Source organism: Lithobates pipiens, unplaced genomic scaffold, assembly GCF_037356315.1.
Source record: "Lithobates pipiens isolate NorthernLeopardFrog02 unplaced genomic scaffold, aLitPip1_a1.2 Scaffold_16, whole genome shotgun sequence".
NCBI classification, from domain to species: domain Eukaryota; kingdom Metazoa; phylum Chordata; class Amphibia; order Anura; family Ranidae; genus Lithobates; species Lithobates pipiens.
This window is the reverse complement of record NW_027507748.1, coordinates 135,259,182-135,279,148: the sequence shown is the minus strand read 5'-3', so window position 1 is coordinate 135,279,148 and position 19,967 is coordinate 135,259,182. Positions and strand designations below refer to the sequence as shown.

The 19,967-nt window shown below is 41.5% G+C and overlaps 1 protein-coding gene and 1 long non-coding RNA gene across 2 annotated transcripts in view; both read right to left on the bottom strand.

The window, feature by feature from the left end:
- Positions 1-19,967, bottom strand: part of LOC143982082 (uncharacterized) — a 195,413-nt gene that overhangs the window by 13,099 nt on the left and 162,347 nt on the right. The window lies entirely within an intron of this gene.
- The window catches only part of CCDC92B (coiled-coil domain containing 92B), a 109,655-nt gene continuing 96,192 nt past the window's right edge, over positions 6,505-19,967 (bottom strand). Inside the window, exon 4 of the mRNA XM_077480488.1 lies at positions 6,505-8,282. Within this exon, the coding sequence (XP_077336614.1) occupies positions 7,540-8,282 (743 nt within the window). The 3' untranslated portion in view covers positions 6,505-7,539. The remainder of the gene's footprint in view (positions 8,283-19,967) is intronic.

Below are 19,967 nucleotides of genomic sequence, written 5' to 3'. Positions count from 1 at the left end.
GTCTTCACTGTGTTCCATAGTATATCTAATGCCTTGAAAATTCTTTTGTACCCTTCTCCTGACTGATACCTTTTGACAATGAGATCCCTCTGATGCTTTGGAAGCTCTCTGCCCACCATGGCTTTTGCTGTAGGATGTGACTAAGAAAAGGTCAGGAAAGACCTACAAGAACAGCTGAACTTTATTTGGGGTTAATCAGAGGCACATTAACCACTTTCAGACCGGACCATTTTGCTGGTAAATGACCAGAGGTCTTTTTACACTTTGGCACTGCGCTGCTTTAACTGGTAATTGCGCGGTCATGCAATGTTGTACCCAAACAAAATTTGCGTCCTTTTCTTCCCACAAATAGAGCTTTCTTTTGATGGTATTTGATTGCCTCTGCGATTTTAATTTTTTGCGATATAAACGTAAAAAGACCGCAAATTTTGAAAAAAAATGATATTTTCTACTTTTTGTTATTAGAAAAATCCAATAAACTCAATTTTAGTCATACATTTAGGCCAAAATGTATTCAGCCACATGTCTTTGGTAAAAAAAAAGTCAATAATTGTATATTTATTGGTTTGCGCAAAAGTTGTCACATCTACAAACTAAGGTACGTTTTCTGGAATTTACGCAGCTTTTAGTTTACGACTGCCTATCTCATTTCTTGAGGTGCTAAAATGGCAGGGCAGTACAAAACCCCCCCAAATGACCCCATTTTGGAAAGTAGACCCCCTAAGGAAATTGATAAGAGGCATGTTGAGCCCATTGAATATTTTATTTTTTTGCCTCAAGCGATTGAATAATGACAAAAAAAAAATTTTTTTTTTTTTTTTACACAAAGTTGTCACTAAATGATATATTGCTCACACATGCTATGGGCGTATGTGAAATGACACCCCAAAATAAATTCTGCTGCTTCTCCTGAGTACGGGGATACCACATATGTGGGACTTTTTGGGAGCCTAGCCGCGTACGGGGCCCCGAAAACCAAGCACCGCCTTCAGGCTTTCTAAGGGCGTAAATTTTTGAGTTCACTTCTCACTACCTATTACAGTTTTGAAGGCCATAAAATGCCAAGATGGCACAAAACCCCCACAAATGACCCCATTTTAGAAAGTAGACACCCCAAGCTATTTGCTGAGAGGCATGTTGAGTTCATGGAATATTTTATATTTTGCCACAAGTTGCGGGAAAATTACAAACTTTTTTTTTTTTTTTTTTTTTTTCACAAAGTTGTCACTAAATGATATATTGCTCACACATGCCATGGGCATATGTGAAATGACACCCCAAAATAAATTCTGCTGCTTCTCCTGAGTACGGGGATACCACATATGTGGGACTTTTTGGGAGCCTAGCCGCGTACGGGGCCCCGAAAACCAAGCACCGCCTTCAGGCTTTCTAAGGGCGTAAATATTTGACTTCACTCCTCACTACCTATTACAGTTTTGAAGGCCATAAAATGCCAAGATGGCACAAAACCCCCACAAATGACCCCATTTTAGAAAGTAGACACCCCAAGCTATTTGCTGAGAGGCATGTTGAGTCCATGGAATATTTTATATTTTGCCACAAGTTGCGGGAAAATTACAAACTTTTTTTTTTTTTTTTTTTTTTTCACAAAGTTGTCACTAAATGATATATTGCTCACGCATGCCATGGGCATATGTGAAATGACACCCCAAAATAAATTCTGCTGCTTCTCCTGAGTACGGGGATACCACATATGTGGGACTTTTTGGGAGCCTAGCCGCGTACGGGGCCCCGAAAACCAAGCACCGCCTTCAGGCTTTCTAAGGGCGTTACAGTTTTGAAGGCCATAAAATGCCAAGATGGCACAAACCCCCCCCAAATGACCCCATTTTGGAAAGTAGACACCCCTAAATTTAGGGGTACACTAGTGAGACTAGGTAATAAATGGCGGGTGCCCTGAAACTATAAAAAAATAACTAACCAACCAGCGTCACCTGTAACAGTTATATGGTGATCACTGGTGAAAGGGTTAACTAGGGGGCAATCAGGGGGCTTTATGCGGTAGTATATGGGGGTCCCTGGCGCTATAAAAAGCTGCGGCGAACCTAAATACCTACTTGCCTAACTAGCGTCACCTGTGACACTAATACAGCGATCAGAAAAACGATCGCTTATTAGGCTGGGTTCACACTGGAGCGATGCGGGAACGCCACGAATGCGCGGCGGGTTCCCGCATCGCATGCCTCCCGGCGGCAGTTCACACTGCCCTATGCGAACTGCTGGGAGTGTCAGTGAAATGTTACTGACACCCCCAGATCAGTTCGCATATCGCAGTGCGATCTGCAAACTCGGATCGCATGGTGTGAACACCCATGCGATCCGATTCTGCTGCGGGCCAAAAAAAGGGTCCCGTGCGAATTTGCGGCGGGTGCGGCGGGTGTGGCGGGTGCGGCGAATGGCTGAACTCGAATCGCACAGAGATCGGATGTGATTTGCACTGCAGTGCGAATCACATCCGTTCTCAAACCGCTGCAATCTGAACCCAGCCTTAGTGACACTGGCGACGGGGGGTGATCACGGGGTTAAACCTTTATTGGGGGGGTTAGGGGGGTACCTTAGAACTAAAGGGGGCTAACCCTAACTGCCCTAACAGTTATTAGTCACAAATGACACCCGCCGGGTGATCAGGGGGTTAAACCTTTATTAGGTAATAAATGGCGGGTGCCCTGAAACTATAAAAAAATAACTAACCAACCAGCGTCACCTGTAACAGTTATATGGTGATCACTGGTGAAAGGGTTAACTAGGGGGCAATCAGGGGGCTTTATGCGGTAGTATATGGGGGTCCCTGGCGCTATAAAAAGCTGCGGCGAACCTAAATACCTACCTGCCTAACTAGCGTCACCTGGGACACTAATACGGCGATCAGAAAAATGATCGCTTATTAGGCTGGGTTCACACTGGAGCGATGCGGAAACGCCGCGAATCCGCGGCGGGTTCCCGCATCGCATGCCTCCCGGCGGCAGTTCACACTGCCCTATGCGAACTGCTGGGAGTGTCAGTGAAATGTTACTGACACCCCCAGATCAGTTCGCATATCGCAGTGCGATCTGCAAACTCGGATCGCATGGTGTGAACACCCATGCGATCCGATTCTGCTGCGGGCCAAAAAAAGGGTCCCGTGCGAATTTGCGGCGGGTGCGGCGGGTGTGGCGGGTGCGGCGGGTGCGGCGAATGGCTGAACTCGAATCGCACAGAGATCGGATGTGATTTGCACTGCAGTGCGGTGCGAATCACATTCGTTCTCATAAACCGCTGCAATGTGAACCCAGCCTTAGTGACACTGGCGACGGGGGGTGATCACGGGGTTAAACCTTTATTGGGGGGGTTAGGGGGGTACATTAGAACTAAAGGGGGCTAACTCTAACTGCCCTAACAGTTATTACAGTCACAAATGACACCAATGCAAAAAAAAAAAAAAAAAAAAAAAAAATGACATTGGTGTCACTGTGACTGGGGGGCAGGGGTAATTGGGGGGGTGATCGGGGGGTAAAGGGGGGGTGTGAGTGTGCCTGGCATGTTCTACTGTGTGTGGGATGTGTTGGTGCAACTCACTGATCCGCTCTCCTCCGTGTCGGAACGAAAAATACCGACACGGAGGAGAGAATACATCACTTCCTCTCCTGTGTTTACATTACAGGAGAGGAAGTGATGTCACCGGGGATTTCTATTCGTCGGGAGCGATCGCGAGGGGGTGGCCATGAATGAATGGCCGTCCCCTCGTCCGGGATCGCTCCCGAACGAAAACCGACCGCCGCAGGCACCGGGCGGGGGCCCGATCGGGCCCCCGACCCGCGGGAGGCAAATCACGTACATGTACGTGCTTATGCCTGCCCGTGCCATTCTGCCGACGTACATCGGCGTTAGGCGGTCGGCAAGTGGTTAAATGATGGCAGGCGAGTTTGTATGTAATTGCTTAATTCTGAACACAGCTACACCCCCAGTTATAAGAGGGTGTGCGCACTTATGCAACCACGTTATTTTAGTTTTTTAATTTTACTCCCTCCCCCCTAAAAGATTTCAGCTTGTTTTTAAGTTGAGTTGTACAGTTTGTAGGTCAAATTAAAGGTGGAAAAAGTTCTGAATTTTTTTTATCTATGTCTCATTTTTTTCACATCACAGAAACCTGACTTTTTATCAGGGGTGTGTAGACTTTTTATATCCACTGTATATTATACAGTAATCAATATATTAGAAAGTAGCCACAGTGTATAATTTGGGACATCCTTCTTACACATTTTAATTTTTCTTCAGTTTCAATCTAACTGCCTCCTAACAATACCACACCTTCCATGCTCGAGACATCCTACATTAAGTCATGTCAGCAAGGAGAGGCGTAATGAAGGTAGGAAGTAAAAGAGGTGTCAAGCTATGCCTGTGGATTTCAACAGCTCTTAGATAAGCCATTCCCAAAAAATACAAATATATTAGAGCATGTTATCTACTATTTCCTATTTGTGAATGTTCCTATAAGATGATAGCATTAGAATTTTATATCCACCCAACAAAATCTGTGTATGGCCACTTTAACATTTACAATAGAGCATATAATAATACACAAACTGCTGTTGACACATATAATGCAAATAAACCATGTTTTTATAAAATAGTAACAACCAATTTCAAATCTATCAATATAATAATGTTAATAATGATAAAGTATCACTTACGGTTATCTACAAATAATGATATAAAATGTACAAATGAAATGATCTAGCTTGCAAACTTTATGCCCTCGTTCACACTAAACGCGGTTTTGAAATCGCGTGACTTCATCTGAAATTGCGCAATTTCAAATCTGCATTGCAGTGCGACTTTGTGTCTGACTTGAAAGACATCTGTGAGGTTCCATGCACAGATGTCTATTGAAGTCGCACTCGAAGTTGCCAAAAGTATTACAGGAACTACTTTTGCAAAACGGTGCGGCGCAGCAAAGTCTGCATTGCACAGATATTATTGGTGCCATTGCCAGCAATAGGCTGCGACTTGTCATGTGATTTGACCTGTCAAATCGCATGACAAAATCGGTCCAGTGTGAACGAGGGCTACAACATTATTTTGAGTAGTAACTTAGAGCTTACTAATATGGAACATGCAACCAAAGCAGGCTTGTTCTTTTTTCCCAGAGGATGATGTAAATGAAATTCCACAGGTTCATCTCTTAAAGCCAATTTTATACTACCAGGGTTGCATTTGTGTAACATTTTGAATCTACATGTCCATTTTTCAATCATGAAGAACCATCAGCATTTGCAGTCACTATCCTTTATCTCCTTTTTTGTTTTCAAACTTGTACTGTAAAAATAGAACTGAAATCTGACTATTTGCTATAAGCAACAGACAGTTCTTATTTCAAAATTATTATTATTATTATTTCAAAATTATTTAAAAAGGCAGTTGCAAATATAAGTGATGAAGTGAAGTAACCCATACATTATTTCTATTTATTCAAGCCAGATCAGTGTTCTAACACTTCTGACCAGTTGCTATGCGTTAAGACACTTTGCACTTTCCTCCTCGATGTTCTGAATTTGACATCAATAGCTCTTTGACATGAGAATGAATTAACATTTTGGATATACATGAAAAGCATACTGATTTGTGTTTTCACCCTGAGAGTTCTATACACATACCACCTATTTAAATAGGAGCAAGAGGCTAAAGCCTAGTACACGCGGCCAAATGTCAGGCAACATCTGCCGATTCAATAGAAACTGGCCAATATTCGGCCTGTGTGTATAGCAGTTGGTTGAAAAGAAGCCATTCGGCCATCTTCTGACGAAGGGTCATGAACGAAAACGGCCTGACTGGCTCATGATCAGTGCTCTCAGCCAGTGGCAGGGGGCTTCCCTCTATCAGAACACAATAGCACAGCAGGGCGATCGCTGTACTAACATCAGATTGTTAGTACAGTGGCTCTGACCTGAGCTGTATTTTTTTGTTCAGCCCACTGGGGTGAACAAAAGAAAAACTAGTAGTGTGTACGAGGCTAGTGTGTAGTGTGTAATCTGCATTTAAAGCCTTTGTGTTTCCTCAATGCCTGGAGCAATGTAAAAATGTTTTATTTAATTCATTACAGACAGGAGCCTTGCTTACATAAGCACATTGGCTGTTGACACAGGGTAAAGTAGAAATTATATAAAATTTTAATGAAAGCTGAAATGAAAGGACATAGTTGGGAGACTGAATATTTTATAAAAATTTGATAAAACCATAACTGCAGTGCAGTAATGAATAAAGTGCCTTCCTGTCTAGCTACTACCTAACATCATCCAACAACTCCCACGACAAAGCTTCTAAACATAATAATGACTACCTGGCATAAAGCACTGGAGGAATTAGTACAGCTTTTTGAAATGCAAGTATCACTTTGGTATGCACTAAAAACTGACAAATCAGAAATCGCAACTGAGAAACCAGCTCGTTCTTTGTTCAACTGTGCAAACTGTAGTGTTGTCTTAACAAACATTTTCAGCATTTCCTTATCGTAAAAAAGTCATACAGAAGTACATTTCATTTACCTGATCCCTGAATTCCTTGAGCATAAATTAATCTGTATTTTTTTTGTGTGTGACATCCATTCAATTAAAAGGTACAAATCTTTACTGAAATCTTTTAAAGAATAAAAATAAAGAAAAAAAATAAAACATTCAGAAGTCCAATAGGTGTTCCTAGTTTAGAATCTCCTGATTATTATGACCATGCGGTCAATGAAACAAGTTTGTTTAGCGTTTGTGTTGTGATTTTTAGCAAGGCCAAGCAGCAAAGAGATCTAAAATTATCCTAAAAAAGCATATACAAATACCATATTAGGCAAGCAAATAGAGCTGCCATGAACACTGCACAGTCTATATTATTCTTGTAGGAGGTTTCAAAGCTAACTTATTTGTGACATTGACAAAGTATTCTATTGTGGAAAACAAGTATTGCTACTCTGTATTTTGATTTTGTTTTTTAAATTTAACGAAATAAAAGGTATATAATAACAAATCTTCAGAAAGGACTTCCAAAGAAGATATGTTGTAGGAAAACAGAAGCAGCTGTAAAAATCTTCCACTAAGCAATGAGGAAGAAACGTAGCAGATGAAGGAAGACTTCATAAAAGAGAGCAGTGCACGTGGATATACAGTATAGCAACCAGTTTATTCTAAAGCAGTGATTCTCAACCAGGGTTCCGTGGAACCCTAGGGTTCCTCCAGAGGTTGCTAGGGGTTCCTTCAGCATTGGGCAATTTCTGCCTCTGAGATAACTTCCCACTCACACCATTGATCTGTTTAGCTATCTGTAAGGAGGCAATTCTTCTCGATGACCACAAGTGTAAGAACCATTCTTCCCACTGACCATCACATCAATGTATCATGAGTTGTAGATTTCAAATTTTTAGAAGGGGTTTCCTCGAGACCAGAGAACTATTTCAAGAGTTCCTCTGTGTTAAAAAGGTTGAGAAAGGCTGCTCTAAAGACTCCTACTGGTTTAACATATATATTTCCAAGAGGACTTTTGACAGTATGCCCTGCTTCATTCGGAATCCCGGGAATCTTGCCTAGCCAAAGCTCGTCTCTTTCCTCGTTCACTTTTTGGAAGTTTAGCTTTAACAACAGGAATGGAAGGTGGCGACTCTTCATTATCTGATGAAAGCTTTTCCGACCACTGACTACCAAGTGCCATTGCACCACCAACGCGACCTGGGCCACTCTTTTCAAGGCTGTGAGGTTTTGGTTCTGCTCTCTGCCGATGATGTTGCAGGTACCTCTTAGGATACAAAAATAGAGCTGGATCTGGCATAGGTTCCAACTCGTCATAACTGGTCATCTGCTCCTTCTGAAAGGAGTCTCTTGTTATATCCTTGGTTGCAGAACACTCAGCCCTCCAAGCACTATGATTCTTGTGGACTCTCCTCTTGACTTTTCCTTCATGATAAGGTTGCTTGACTACTGAGAGGTCAAGGGAACAGGATGATATCTGATTGCTGTGTTGTGAGCTTTGCTGTTTCTGCTTCATTGCATGTAGCTGGAAAGATAGATAAGCTGCAGCTTCAGTTTGCTTGTGCAACTCTGTATTCAGTATGGTAACTCTGTGACTTCTTCTCTTCACTTCCTCCAAGTACCTTTTTTCCTTTTCCCTCAGTTTAGATCTCAAAGCTGCAACTCTATTTTCCCGATGGTAAAGCTCTTTCTTTAAATGCAGGTTTAACTTCTCTTTTTCATTGTACCGGGCTTCCAAAATTCTGCATTTTTCCTCCATTTCTAGCTCAATTTGATCTGACAAAAACAAAAGTGACAAATTAGAACATATTCAGATTTTTAATCTGGAGCATATCTTCCCTACCAATAAAATGTCACAGAACTTTTTTTTTATTCTACAGGTCATGAGTAAATTGTTTTTATTTACAGTTTTGTATACCTTCAGTTTTCACCATTTCACAAAAAGAGCAATTTAACATTTACAAATATTTGTTATTTATTAACTCAATGTAGTTTTAGCTTTTTTATTTAATAGGAATTTTGTACATTTTGCCATGTAGGTATCCACTAAAAATTATTTTAGAGTATTTTTAATAAAATTACAACTTGATGAACATTTGCATAACTACTGTGGGGCCTAAAAAAAACAGTAGCACATTTTTTTTATTCTATAGGTCATGTGCTTTCAGAAAATCTATGGTTTGAGGGGTCTTTTACAAATTCTGAAAACTGTAAGGGAAAAATGGTAACCTCCAGCTTTTAGAGTAAATTGTTTTGCGCACCTTCAGTTTTCACCATTTTACAAAAAGGTGCCATTTAAAATGTACATTTGTTATATATTTGTCATTTATTAACTCAATACAGTATTAACTTTTAGATTTAGTAGGGATTTAGCAGGAAGTTTGTAAATTTTACCTTGTATGAATTCACTGATAAAGATTCTAGTATTTAGGAATTTAGTAAAATATGTATCTGCTAGTAATGATTTTAGTGTACTTTTAGAGAAAATATTGTTTTGGTAAACATTTTTGCAAATATTATGGGGCCTTAAAAATCAGCAGCACCTTCCTTTTATTATACTGGTCCTATGCTTTCAGGAAATGTATAGTTCGGGGGGGGGGGGGGGGGGTCTTTTACAAACTCTGAAAGCTGTAAGTGAAAAAAGAAAACCTCTAGATTTTTAGAGAAATTTTGTTGTTTACATTTGTGATGAAAGATGGTACAGATACGTGGCACTGATGACATGTGACACTGACAGGTGGCACTGATACGTGGCACTGATGACACATGACACTGACAGGTGGCACTGATGACACGTGGCACTAGGGACAGGTGGCACAGGGAACAGGTGGCACTGATAGCAGGCACTGGGGACAGGTGTTACTGGGGACAGATGACACTGATAGGTGGCACTGGGGACAGATGGCACCTATTAGGTTGCACTGGGGACACATGGCACTGAAAGGTGGCACTGGGGACAGATGGCACTAACAGGTGGCACAGGGCACAGATGGTACTGATAGGTGGCACTGGGGACAGGTGGCACAGGGGACAGATGGCACTGATAGGTGGCACTGGGGACAGGTGACAGATGGCACTGATATGTGGCACTGGGGACAGGTGGCACAGGGGACAGGTGGTACTGGGGACAGATGACACTGATAGGTGGCACTGGGGACAGATGACACCGATAGGTGGAACTGGGGACACATGGCACTGACAGGTGGCACTGGGGACAGATGGCACTAACAGGTGGCACATATGGCACTGATAGGTGGCACTGGGGACAGGTGGCACAGGGGACAGATGGCACTGATATGTGGCACTGGGGACAGGTGGCACAGGGGACAAGTGGCACTGATAGGTGGCACTGGGGTCAGGTGGGCATTAGTGTGTGTGTTTCACTGTGTGTGTGTGTTTCACTGTGTGTGTGCTTGTGTGAACTTACTTTTCAGTGACGCTGCAGCTGCAGCCGTTCATCTATCCCTCCTCACACGCTGTCTCTGATGAGAGATGATATCATGTTTACATATGAGATCACCTCTGGTCATTGGACACGCTGAGCGAGTGCTAAATGGCCGCTGTGATTGGCCATTTAGCACGATCTGTGATTGGCTGTTTCCAAGGGACACGACCAACACAGAACTTCCCCCATGCGCGCCTTCGGCGGCGTGCAGAAGGGAAGTAAACAAGAGGATGTCCAGGGACGCCCTCCCAGAAATTAGCATCCACGCTGTACCCGTCTTTTGGCTATAGCGCTGGCGCAAAGTGGTTAAGTAGCCCATATAGTGAACTTGGTGTAGTTATTCACTGTAAGGTCATCACAGAGGACAAGGGGGCACTCTTAATGTCTGGAGATGCATAGAATGCATTGAGGTGAAAAACCACAAGGGTTTACAACCCCTTTAAGCCTAACTACTTGACTGTGGTAGGAGGGCTGCAACATAAGACAGCCTAGATCTGTTGCTTTGTAAGATTAAAATAGCTTTAAATATAGAGAAGACATAACAGCTTCAATGGCACATTCCAGCATTAGTTTTTAACTAAAATATATATGCCTTATCAAAGAGAAAAAAAAAGGTGCCAGTGCATTAAAAAAAAATTTATTTAAAACATTTTTTATGGCGTATCAAACACAGAGTGGTACTGTGGATACAATACATAGTACAACATGCCACGTCCCAATATTTGAAGTTGCTAAAAAAACATTGTTTTTTGTTATAAATTATTTTAAAGAAACTTTTGTTTATGCCTATGCCTAAGTCCATCATTTCCAACAACGTTTTTTTTTTTTTTTTTTTTTTTTAGCAACCCAGTGCATTTGTATGTAGGTAAATGTGGCCTCAGCCAGTACTGCTCCAGCCACACCCTCCTGAGACAGATCTCCCCCCCAGTGAAGGGAGCTGGTGGCAGTGCACCATTCAGAGGTGTAAGAGCGTTATCAAAAAGAATAGAAGGCGCCACTCACTAACCGTGGGTTGGTTCTGTTTTCCCCACCTCTGTTACCCAGCCCCGGTCAGTGGGGCTAAACATGTTAGGGGGCATGGCTAGAGCTTGGCTGACTGAGAACACATTTATCTACATACTAATGTACTGCCCTTTCTTCTTTGATAATGATCTTACACCTCTGATAGGGGCACTGATGCCAGCTCCCTTCGCTGCAACCAGCGGGGAGATCTCTGTCTCAGCTTAGAGCAAGATTAATTTGGATCACTGTAAAATATATGTGTGATGCAACGAGTGATGCTTCTGCAAAAGGGCATCATTATTAAGGTGTGCCCTGGTTAGAATCATGATGTCTACACATAGCCTTGAGTACCTATACAGATATATGAGACATTTCAATACAATATTAAAAACCCTTTAAAACAAAAAACAAAAAAAAAACTTGCAATCAGTTAGGAGGTTTAGACCGTTTAATTATGTTGCATTGGTTTAAATGATCAAATTGACCAGTGAGCAGACAGCTACCCATTGTTGGATGCCTGCATTTGATTAATCATGTCACTTGATTCTTTTATTTCTCCATTGTGATGCTGCGTGGCTTGGGCAGTTAAGGTGATTCCCTCCACCCAGGTCGCCAGACTTTTATTAATTCACTTTCTTTTGAGTCACAGCTGCATCATTTACATGTTGTAAGCAAACACCTTTTGAGAACCTGCTAAAACACGACTTAATTACTACAAGTTTTATTACTTGTGTTTCATATCTAAGCTTATGGTTTTACTGGAGGTAAAAAACCTAAGATTCTAATAAACTAATTTACTCAAGTCTCAAGATGTTCTTTGGCTCTGTCTGGGAAAATATACTATAACTAGACATATGATATAACCATTGTTGGATCATATGTACAAATGCAACCAAGAAGACTAGGCAGAATAATTTAAATAACTAAGTGGCCACTCTGCATACATTTTATAGCTGAGAGGTACTAAACAAGAAAAACTTAACACCCATGATGCACCTAAAGTTTATGTGTAGACTTGAAGTTCCAACTCTAGTCAAAAGATTTAATTTCCTTTTGGACAGAATGGGAAAACTTAAAAACCTCAGTCAGAACAGAAAATGATGAGAAACCTCCCCAAAAGTTATAGGGAGAGATTTACTAAAAATTGAAAACTCAGAATCTGGTGCAGCTGTGCATGGCAGTCAATCAGCTTCTAACTTCAGCTTGTTCAATTAAAGTGTTTGTAACCCCTAAAATAAAATAAAAACATATTTATGCTTTTGATTTTGCCTACTGTTTATTAAGTGTTGTCAGTAACTTTTTTTATTGAAGAGGTTGCTGAAAAATACACGCTCATTCTGCCAAATCCATGAGTTTCTGTTTCAAACTGACCACATTAGCCATGATGGCAGATCCCTCATAGCGTGGTCAGTTTGCATCCCGTGCTAGGAGATAGAGGGGCCAAACCTACTGTAGTATTTGTAGCACCACGCCACCTCCCAGCCCTGCACTGCTCATAGACAGCAGAGACTCACTGCCTAAACTACAGCGCATACACAGGGAATGTTCTTCTCCTCTGTGTCTGATCTGTCAGCTAAGTAATCACACGTCCCCCCCAAGATGGATTAGGATCCATAAAGAAGGAGTTGTAAAGTGTTGAAAGTTTGTTTATACAATGGCTGCAGGAAGAGATTGTAGCCCTTGTTACAGATTAGGGAGGACTGCAGACTGGCCAGAATCTCAGTCCATGCTGGAGGGAGTTTATTTAGGGCACTGCGTGAGGTGGAGATTGGATGCAGGACAGAAGAAAGGAGTTGGCCTGCAAGTGATTACAGAGGGGGAGGAGTGCTGCATGCTGTGTAAAGCATAAATATAGATATGAGACTGATATGCAGACAGACAGGGAATGTACTAGGGGTCGACGAATATCGTTTTTTTGAGGGTCTGTACCAATTTTTCGGACGCCTTTCAGGCTGATAACCAATATCAGGTGCCGATATACTGTCCATTTAAAGTTTTGTAAAATCAACACAATTTTCTACTCAAATCTACTATAAATTGAACATTAATGTTTATTCAAATTTTAGATATTAAGGGCTCGTTCTTCACACCATACCTGCATGAAAACTGATGCGAAAACCTCACAGATTTTACTTGCAGAGACATCAGTTTTGCCTCAGTTTTCATGCGCGATTCAGTCAGTTTTATGCACGTTGACACGTCAGGCTGGGTTCACACTACAGAATGCAGCGGCTCACAGCAGGAGTCTGGTGCATCTCCATTCACCATATCAGGTCAGATTTCAGCTGAATTTGCACCTGAAATGGACCAAAAGATGCACAGGGCTCCAGTAAAATTTGCACCAGAGAAGCTGCGGAGATGCGTGAACCGTTTCCATAGAGAGCCGGTCACAATCTCCTGCTATGCAAATTGGATGCAAAAAAACCCGCATCCAATTCTAAATACAGGCATACCCCACTTTTAAGTACACAATGGCGTTTATTTACTAAAGCTGGAAAGTGCAAAATCAGGCTCACTTCTGCATAGAAACCAAAGCTTAACTGAACAAGCTGAGGTTAGAAGCTCATTGGTTTCTATGCAGAAGTGAGCCTGATTTTGCACTTTCCAGCTTTAGTAATTAACCCCATTGTGTACTTAAAAGTGGGGTATGCCTGTATTGTGAACCCAGCCTTAGTTTTCGATGCACGTCAGTTATGTTCCCTATAATATTCACACCAATGTTGATGTCATATCATTTATTTTTCCTGTTCAGAAAGCTACATACACGACACCTTGCATCCCTGCGCAGAAAAAGTCTGCACGTTGTCGTATGAACAGGGCACATAGAGAAGAAGTGTAGCGAGAACCATTTCTTTTTTGTGCACTTGCAGAACGCTTGCAGAAAAACTGACGTCTGTCTGCACCATGGTGTGAATTATTATTATTCGCGATTTATTTAGTGCCAACAGTTTACGCAGCGCTTTACTATGTAGAGGGGGGCAGCACAATTACAGTACAGTTCAATACAGAAGGGACAGGAGGGCCCTGCTCGTAGAGCTTACATTCTAAAGGGAGAGGGTGGTGGTACAAAAGGTAATAAGATGCAGGGAATGATTTGATGGGGGTGACTCGGGGATAGTTTTAGGTGGGCGGGGGAGAGGGCTAAAAGTAAACAACTGGGAAAAATAAAGTGTTTGAAAAATAATAACTTATTAAATGGCTTCCCAAAAAAAAGAAAAAATGGCATATAAACTGCATTTCACTGCACTGATTAAATTTAAATTACTACCGCAGTGCAAAAAGCTAAACAGTGGACACTACACTTTCTTCAATACTCCCAGCCCACCGGAAAACTCTACGGACAGCATCCAGGGATGGTCAGTTCCTTCTCTGGTTCGCCGATGGCAGGAGCGAGCCCAGAGGGGAGCGGGAGGGGGCATCCCCTCTCGCTGCCTATAACGTTTAAGTGGCTGAATACCGCACTGGGCCTGTAGTGCACTGCAAACCTTCAGAGTCCTGGCTTCTACTACCCGGACCGATTACATAGTGGGCCCCAAAAATATGGCAGGGGGAGTCCAATATCGGTAAGTTTGAGACCGATACTGATTCTTTAAAAATTGTGAATATAAGCCCCCAATAATCAACTGCACCTAGAATCGGTCGACCCCTAGAATGTGCAGCCCTGCTGTGTGGGACATCAGATGCTGTCTGACCACTTACTAGTGGGACATGCCCCCTCCAGAGGGAGAAAATGGAAGAAGGACTGTGCAGTCACGTGATCACAGGATAAAACCTCATAAGAAAGGTACAAAACATTTATCTTTTACACGGCTACAGTCGATTATGGTTTACATATGTAATTTCCTACATTAAAATGTACTGTTGTTGTACAGAGTTTTCATATCCTTCAACCTTTGACAATAAAACCTGAAAGCTAATTGGTTTCTATGTAGAGCTGAACCCAATTTTGCACACTCCAGTTTTAGTAATTACCCCATAGAGACAAGGTTAAAAAATGTTATAATGTTTTTAATGCTGTCTGTGCTTTCCTGTCATAGTGATAACTGCTCCCTAATACTAATAATATGGGAATCAAAGAACAGGAAGTGAGGTAGGAATAAAATAAATAAGAAAACAGAAAGGAGAGCAGGTATATATGCAAGATATTTATGTCTTCATGTTCAATATATATTTTATTTATTATAATTTATAACTGTGTTTATAAAAGTAACTTATTATAAAACATTTTAGATTTCTTAATTAAATTAGAAGGAAAGGCTAAAATGACCAAGTTTTAAAACGGTGCTTCCCCCTGTTCATAAATATGCTGTATATAGTTTGCAAGAAATCTTTGGAGCAGTCATGTGATCGCACAGTTTCAGCTCAGCTGTGTCATTGAGCAGCTTGCAACAAAGCTGAATTGCACAAAGCAGTGATGTCACCCACCGACTTCCACTGCTTCACTGCAGCTGGATGGAAAGAGTCACCTTTCACCAGTCGCTCATTGACACAGTGAAGCTGAAGCTGTGCGATAACCTGACTGCTCAGAGGAAAAAAAAAAGTGTATTTACAGTGCTTTGAAAAAGTATTTATACCCCTTGAAATGTTTCACATTTTGTAATTTTACAACCCAAAAAGTGAATGTATTTTATTGGAATTGTATGTGATAGATCAACACAAAGTTGTCCTTAATGTGAAGTGGAAGGAAAATGATAAATGGTTTTCAATTTTTTTTACAAATAAATATGTGAAAAGTGTGGCGTGCATTTGTATTCCCCTCCTGAGTCACTACTTTGTAGAACCACCTATCGCTGCAATTACAGCTCCAAGTGTTTTTGGGGATGCCTCTACCAGCTTTGCACATCTAGAGAGTGACATTTGGGCCCATTCTTCTTTGCAAAATAGCTCAAGCTCTGTCAGATTGGACGGAGAGCATCTATGAAGAGCAATTTTCAAGTCTTGCCACAGGTTCTCAGTTGGATTTAGGTCCGGACTTTGACTGGGCCATTCTAACACATGAATATGCTTTGATCTAGAAAGCCATTGTTGAAAGAAAGCCATAAGAAGTCACATTTGCAGTTTGTGGGGAAGCCATGTGGGGGACACAGCAAACATGCGGAAGAAGGTGCCATTCCATTCAGATTCTGAATTGGATTTAGGTCTGGACTTCGACTGGGCCATTCTAAATATGCTTTGATCTAAACCATCCCATTGTAGTTCTGGCTGTATGTTTAGGGTCATTGTCCTGCTGGAAGGTGAACCTCTGCCCCAGTCTCAAGTGTTTTGCAGATTTTCTTTTAAGATTGCCCTGTATTTGACTCCATCCATCTTCCCATCAACTCTGACCAGCTTCCCTGTCACTGCTGAAGAAATGCATCCCCGCAACATGATGCTGCCACCACGTTTCATGGTGGGAATGGTTTGTTCGGGGTGATGTGCAGTGTTAAGTTTTCCGCACACACAGCATTTGGCTTTTAGGACAAAAAGTAACATTTTGTTTTCATCTGACCAGTGCACCTTCTTCCACATGTTTGCTGTGTCCCCCACATGGCTTCCCCGCAAACTGCAAACGTGACTTCTTATGGCTTTCTTTCAACAATGGCTTTCTTCTTGGCACTCTTCCATAAAGGCCAAATTTGTGGCATGCACGACTAATAGTTGTCCTGTGGACAGATTCTCCCACCTCAGCTGAGGATCTCTGCAGCTCCTCTAGAGTTACTATGGGCCTCTTGGATGCTTCTCTCATTAATGCTCTCCTTGCACGGCCTGTCAGTTTAGGGGAACGGCCATGTCTTGGTATGTTCCCAGTTTTGCTATACTCTTTTCATTTTCAGATAATGGATTGAACAGTGCTCCGTGAGATGTTCAAAGCTTGGGATTTTTTTTATAACCTAACCCTGTTAAAACTTCTCAACAACCTTATCCCTGACCTGTCTGGTGTGTTCCTTGGCCTTAATGATGCTGTTTGTTCACCAAGGTTCTCTGACAAACCTCTGAGGGCTTCACAGAACAGCTGTATTTATACTGAGATTAAATTACACACAGGTGGGCTCTATTTACCAATAAGGTGACTTCTGAAGGCAATTGTGGCACGCCACACTTTTAACATATTTATTTGTAAAAATATGTTGAAAACCATTTATCATTTTCCTTCCACCTCACAATTATGTGCCACTTTGTGTTGGTCTATCACATAAAATCCCAATAAAATACATATACCTTCTTGGTTGTAACTTGACAAATTGTGTAACATTTCAAGGGGTATAAATACTTTTTCAAGGTACTGTAAATTGAGAGCTTTTCATACAATATGCAGCATATATGAGAGCAGGGCGAGGCAACATCCAAACCCTGATTATTTTACCCCTTCCTTCTACTTTAACTGGAACTCATAATGGTTATGATGCAATGAATTTTTGTTTACAAGTGATGTTCTATATATTTTTGAATGTACAAAAAAAATCTATATCTTCCAACAATAACAGATTTAAAATTGTTTATTAAATTGCTGCTTTCTCATTCTTAGATGTGATGACTGCATTCGTTATTAATTATTATTATTTTTTTATTATTGCATTTTAGTGTAAATATGAGATCTGAGGCCTTTTTGACCCCAGATCTCATATTTAAGACGTCCTGTCATGCTTTTTTTCTATTACAAGGGATGTTTACATTCCTTGTAATAGGAATAAAGGTGACTTTTCTTTTTAAAAAAACAGTGTAAAAATAAAAGGTAAAATAAATAAGAATTTTTTTTTTTTAAACATTGCCTTCGGAGATTTTTAAGGGTAAAAGTTTGACGCCATTCCACGAGCGGGCGCAATTTTTAAGCTTGACATGTTGGGTATCAATTTACTCGGCGTAACATTATCTTTCACAATATTAAAAAAAAATTGGGCTAACTTTACTGTTGTCTTATATTTTAATTCAAAAATGTGTATTTTTTTCAAAAAAAAGTGTGCTTGTAAGACCGCTGCGCAAATATGGTGTGACAGAAAGTATTGCAACGACTGCCATTTTATTCTCTAGCCTGTTAGAAAAAAAAATATATAATGTTTTGGGGGTTTCTAAGTAATTTTTTAACAAAAATAAAAATTGTTTTTAACATGTAAGCAACAAAATCTCAGAAAGAGGCTCAATCCTTAATTGGTTAAGCTGTGGAAGATTGACCTTTTATTTGATGGTGCCTGCATAGTTCCAAGACCATTGGCAAAGCCATTGGCAACGTTATGGCATTCTAACCACCACCTGCAGGAGTCACATTCTTTTAACCACAACTGTAAGGGCATTTCTGATTTTGTCCCCAATGCATTGGTTTTAGTAAAAGTTCCTCAAGACCTGAAAATTATTGTAGGGGTTTGTACGTAAAACCTTTATCCTAAAAAGGGAAAAAAACTGTTGCTATAACTGCTTATAAAGCATTAGCTGGAGTTTTGCTTCAAATTGTTGGTGTATTTAAAGGATAAATTCACCTTCACAAAAAAAAAAAAAATTATAAATGCATATTTGTTTGCAGGTAAAAAATGTTGCATTTATTTATGGAAAGGACCTTTAAAGCATTACACCCACGATCAGCAGGTGTAATGCCACAGTCCTGCAGACTGTCTGTGCATCTGTTTGGCCATGCCACTGATACGACCAGGCAGTTACACTGTGACAGGAAGACTTAATGAACTACCACAGCGCTGTGGTAGTTTATTGAAAACTACAAGCCAAAAGCCGCAAAGGCTGTTGGACCTTGTAGTTTTACCAATCACAGAACACTTCTCCTTTAAATCTGTTTGTCAATCGAATATGTTTAACCACTAGGGATCCACGCTATAGCCGAATGACAGCTACAGCGCGGACCTATTGACATAGTCCCGTGCACGAGCGGCTTGCGCGCCCCCGGCGCACTCTGAGATCAGCGAGTCTAAGGATCGAAGCAAGGGGTCGATCCCGACCCCTTACCACGTGATCAGCTGTCAGCCAATGACAGCTGATCATGTGATCACAACAGAGCCGGCAATCGGCTATTTTCCTCCTGGCGCTGAAAAAAAAAAAGCAGATCACCGGCGGCCGTGAGAGGGACATCAGTCCCGATCACGGCCAAGTCATCAGTGCCCACCTGCCCCCTGCCAGTGCAACATACATAAAGTAAAAGTGCCTCCCATCAGTACCACCCCTTAGTGCCCATAGTGCCACCCGTTAGTGCCCATAGTGCCACCCATCAGTGCCCATAGTGCCACCTATCAGTGCCCACAATCTGCCTCAACAACAGTACTGCACCTCATATGCCACATATCCGTGCCCATCAGTGTCATCTACCAGTGCCCAGCAGTGCCGCCCATCAGTGCCCAGCAGTGCCACCTATCAGAGCCACCTATCAGTGCCCATCAGTCCCCATCAGTCCCATCTATCAGTGGTACCTATCCGTGCCCATCCGTGCCACCCATCTGTGCCATCTTATCTGTGCCCATCAGTGCCGCCTTATCTGTGCCTATAGGTACCGCCTTAACCGTGCCTATCAGTGCCCACCAGTGCAGCCTATCAGTGCCCACCAGTGCAGCCTATCAGTGCCCACCAGTGCCGCCTTATCAGCGCATTTCAATGAAGGAGAAAAATGACCTGTTTGCAAAATTTTATAACAAACTATTAAACATGATTTTTTATTTTTTTTGCATCTTTTTTTGTTTGTTTAGCAAAAAATAAAACTCCCAGCTGTAATTAAATACCACCAAAAGAAAGCTCTATTTGTGGGGAAAAAAATGATAAAAATTTCATTTGGGCACGGTGTTGTATGACCGCGCAATTGTCATTCAAAGTGCATCAGCACTGAAAGCTAAAAATTGGTCTGGGAAGGAGGAGGGTTTAAGTGCCCAGTAAGCAAGTGGTTAAAGGACTGACAGATACTGCTATCCAAGGGTGTATCCATGCTCCTTCATCCAGTGTGTACGCACTCTAAAGCCCCATACACACTATCAGATTATCTGCTGAGTTTTTCCTTCAGATTTACCAAAACCATGTAGTAGAAGGGCCTGCCTGATGGCATACAC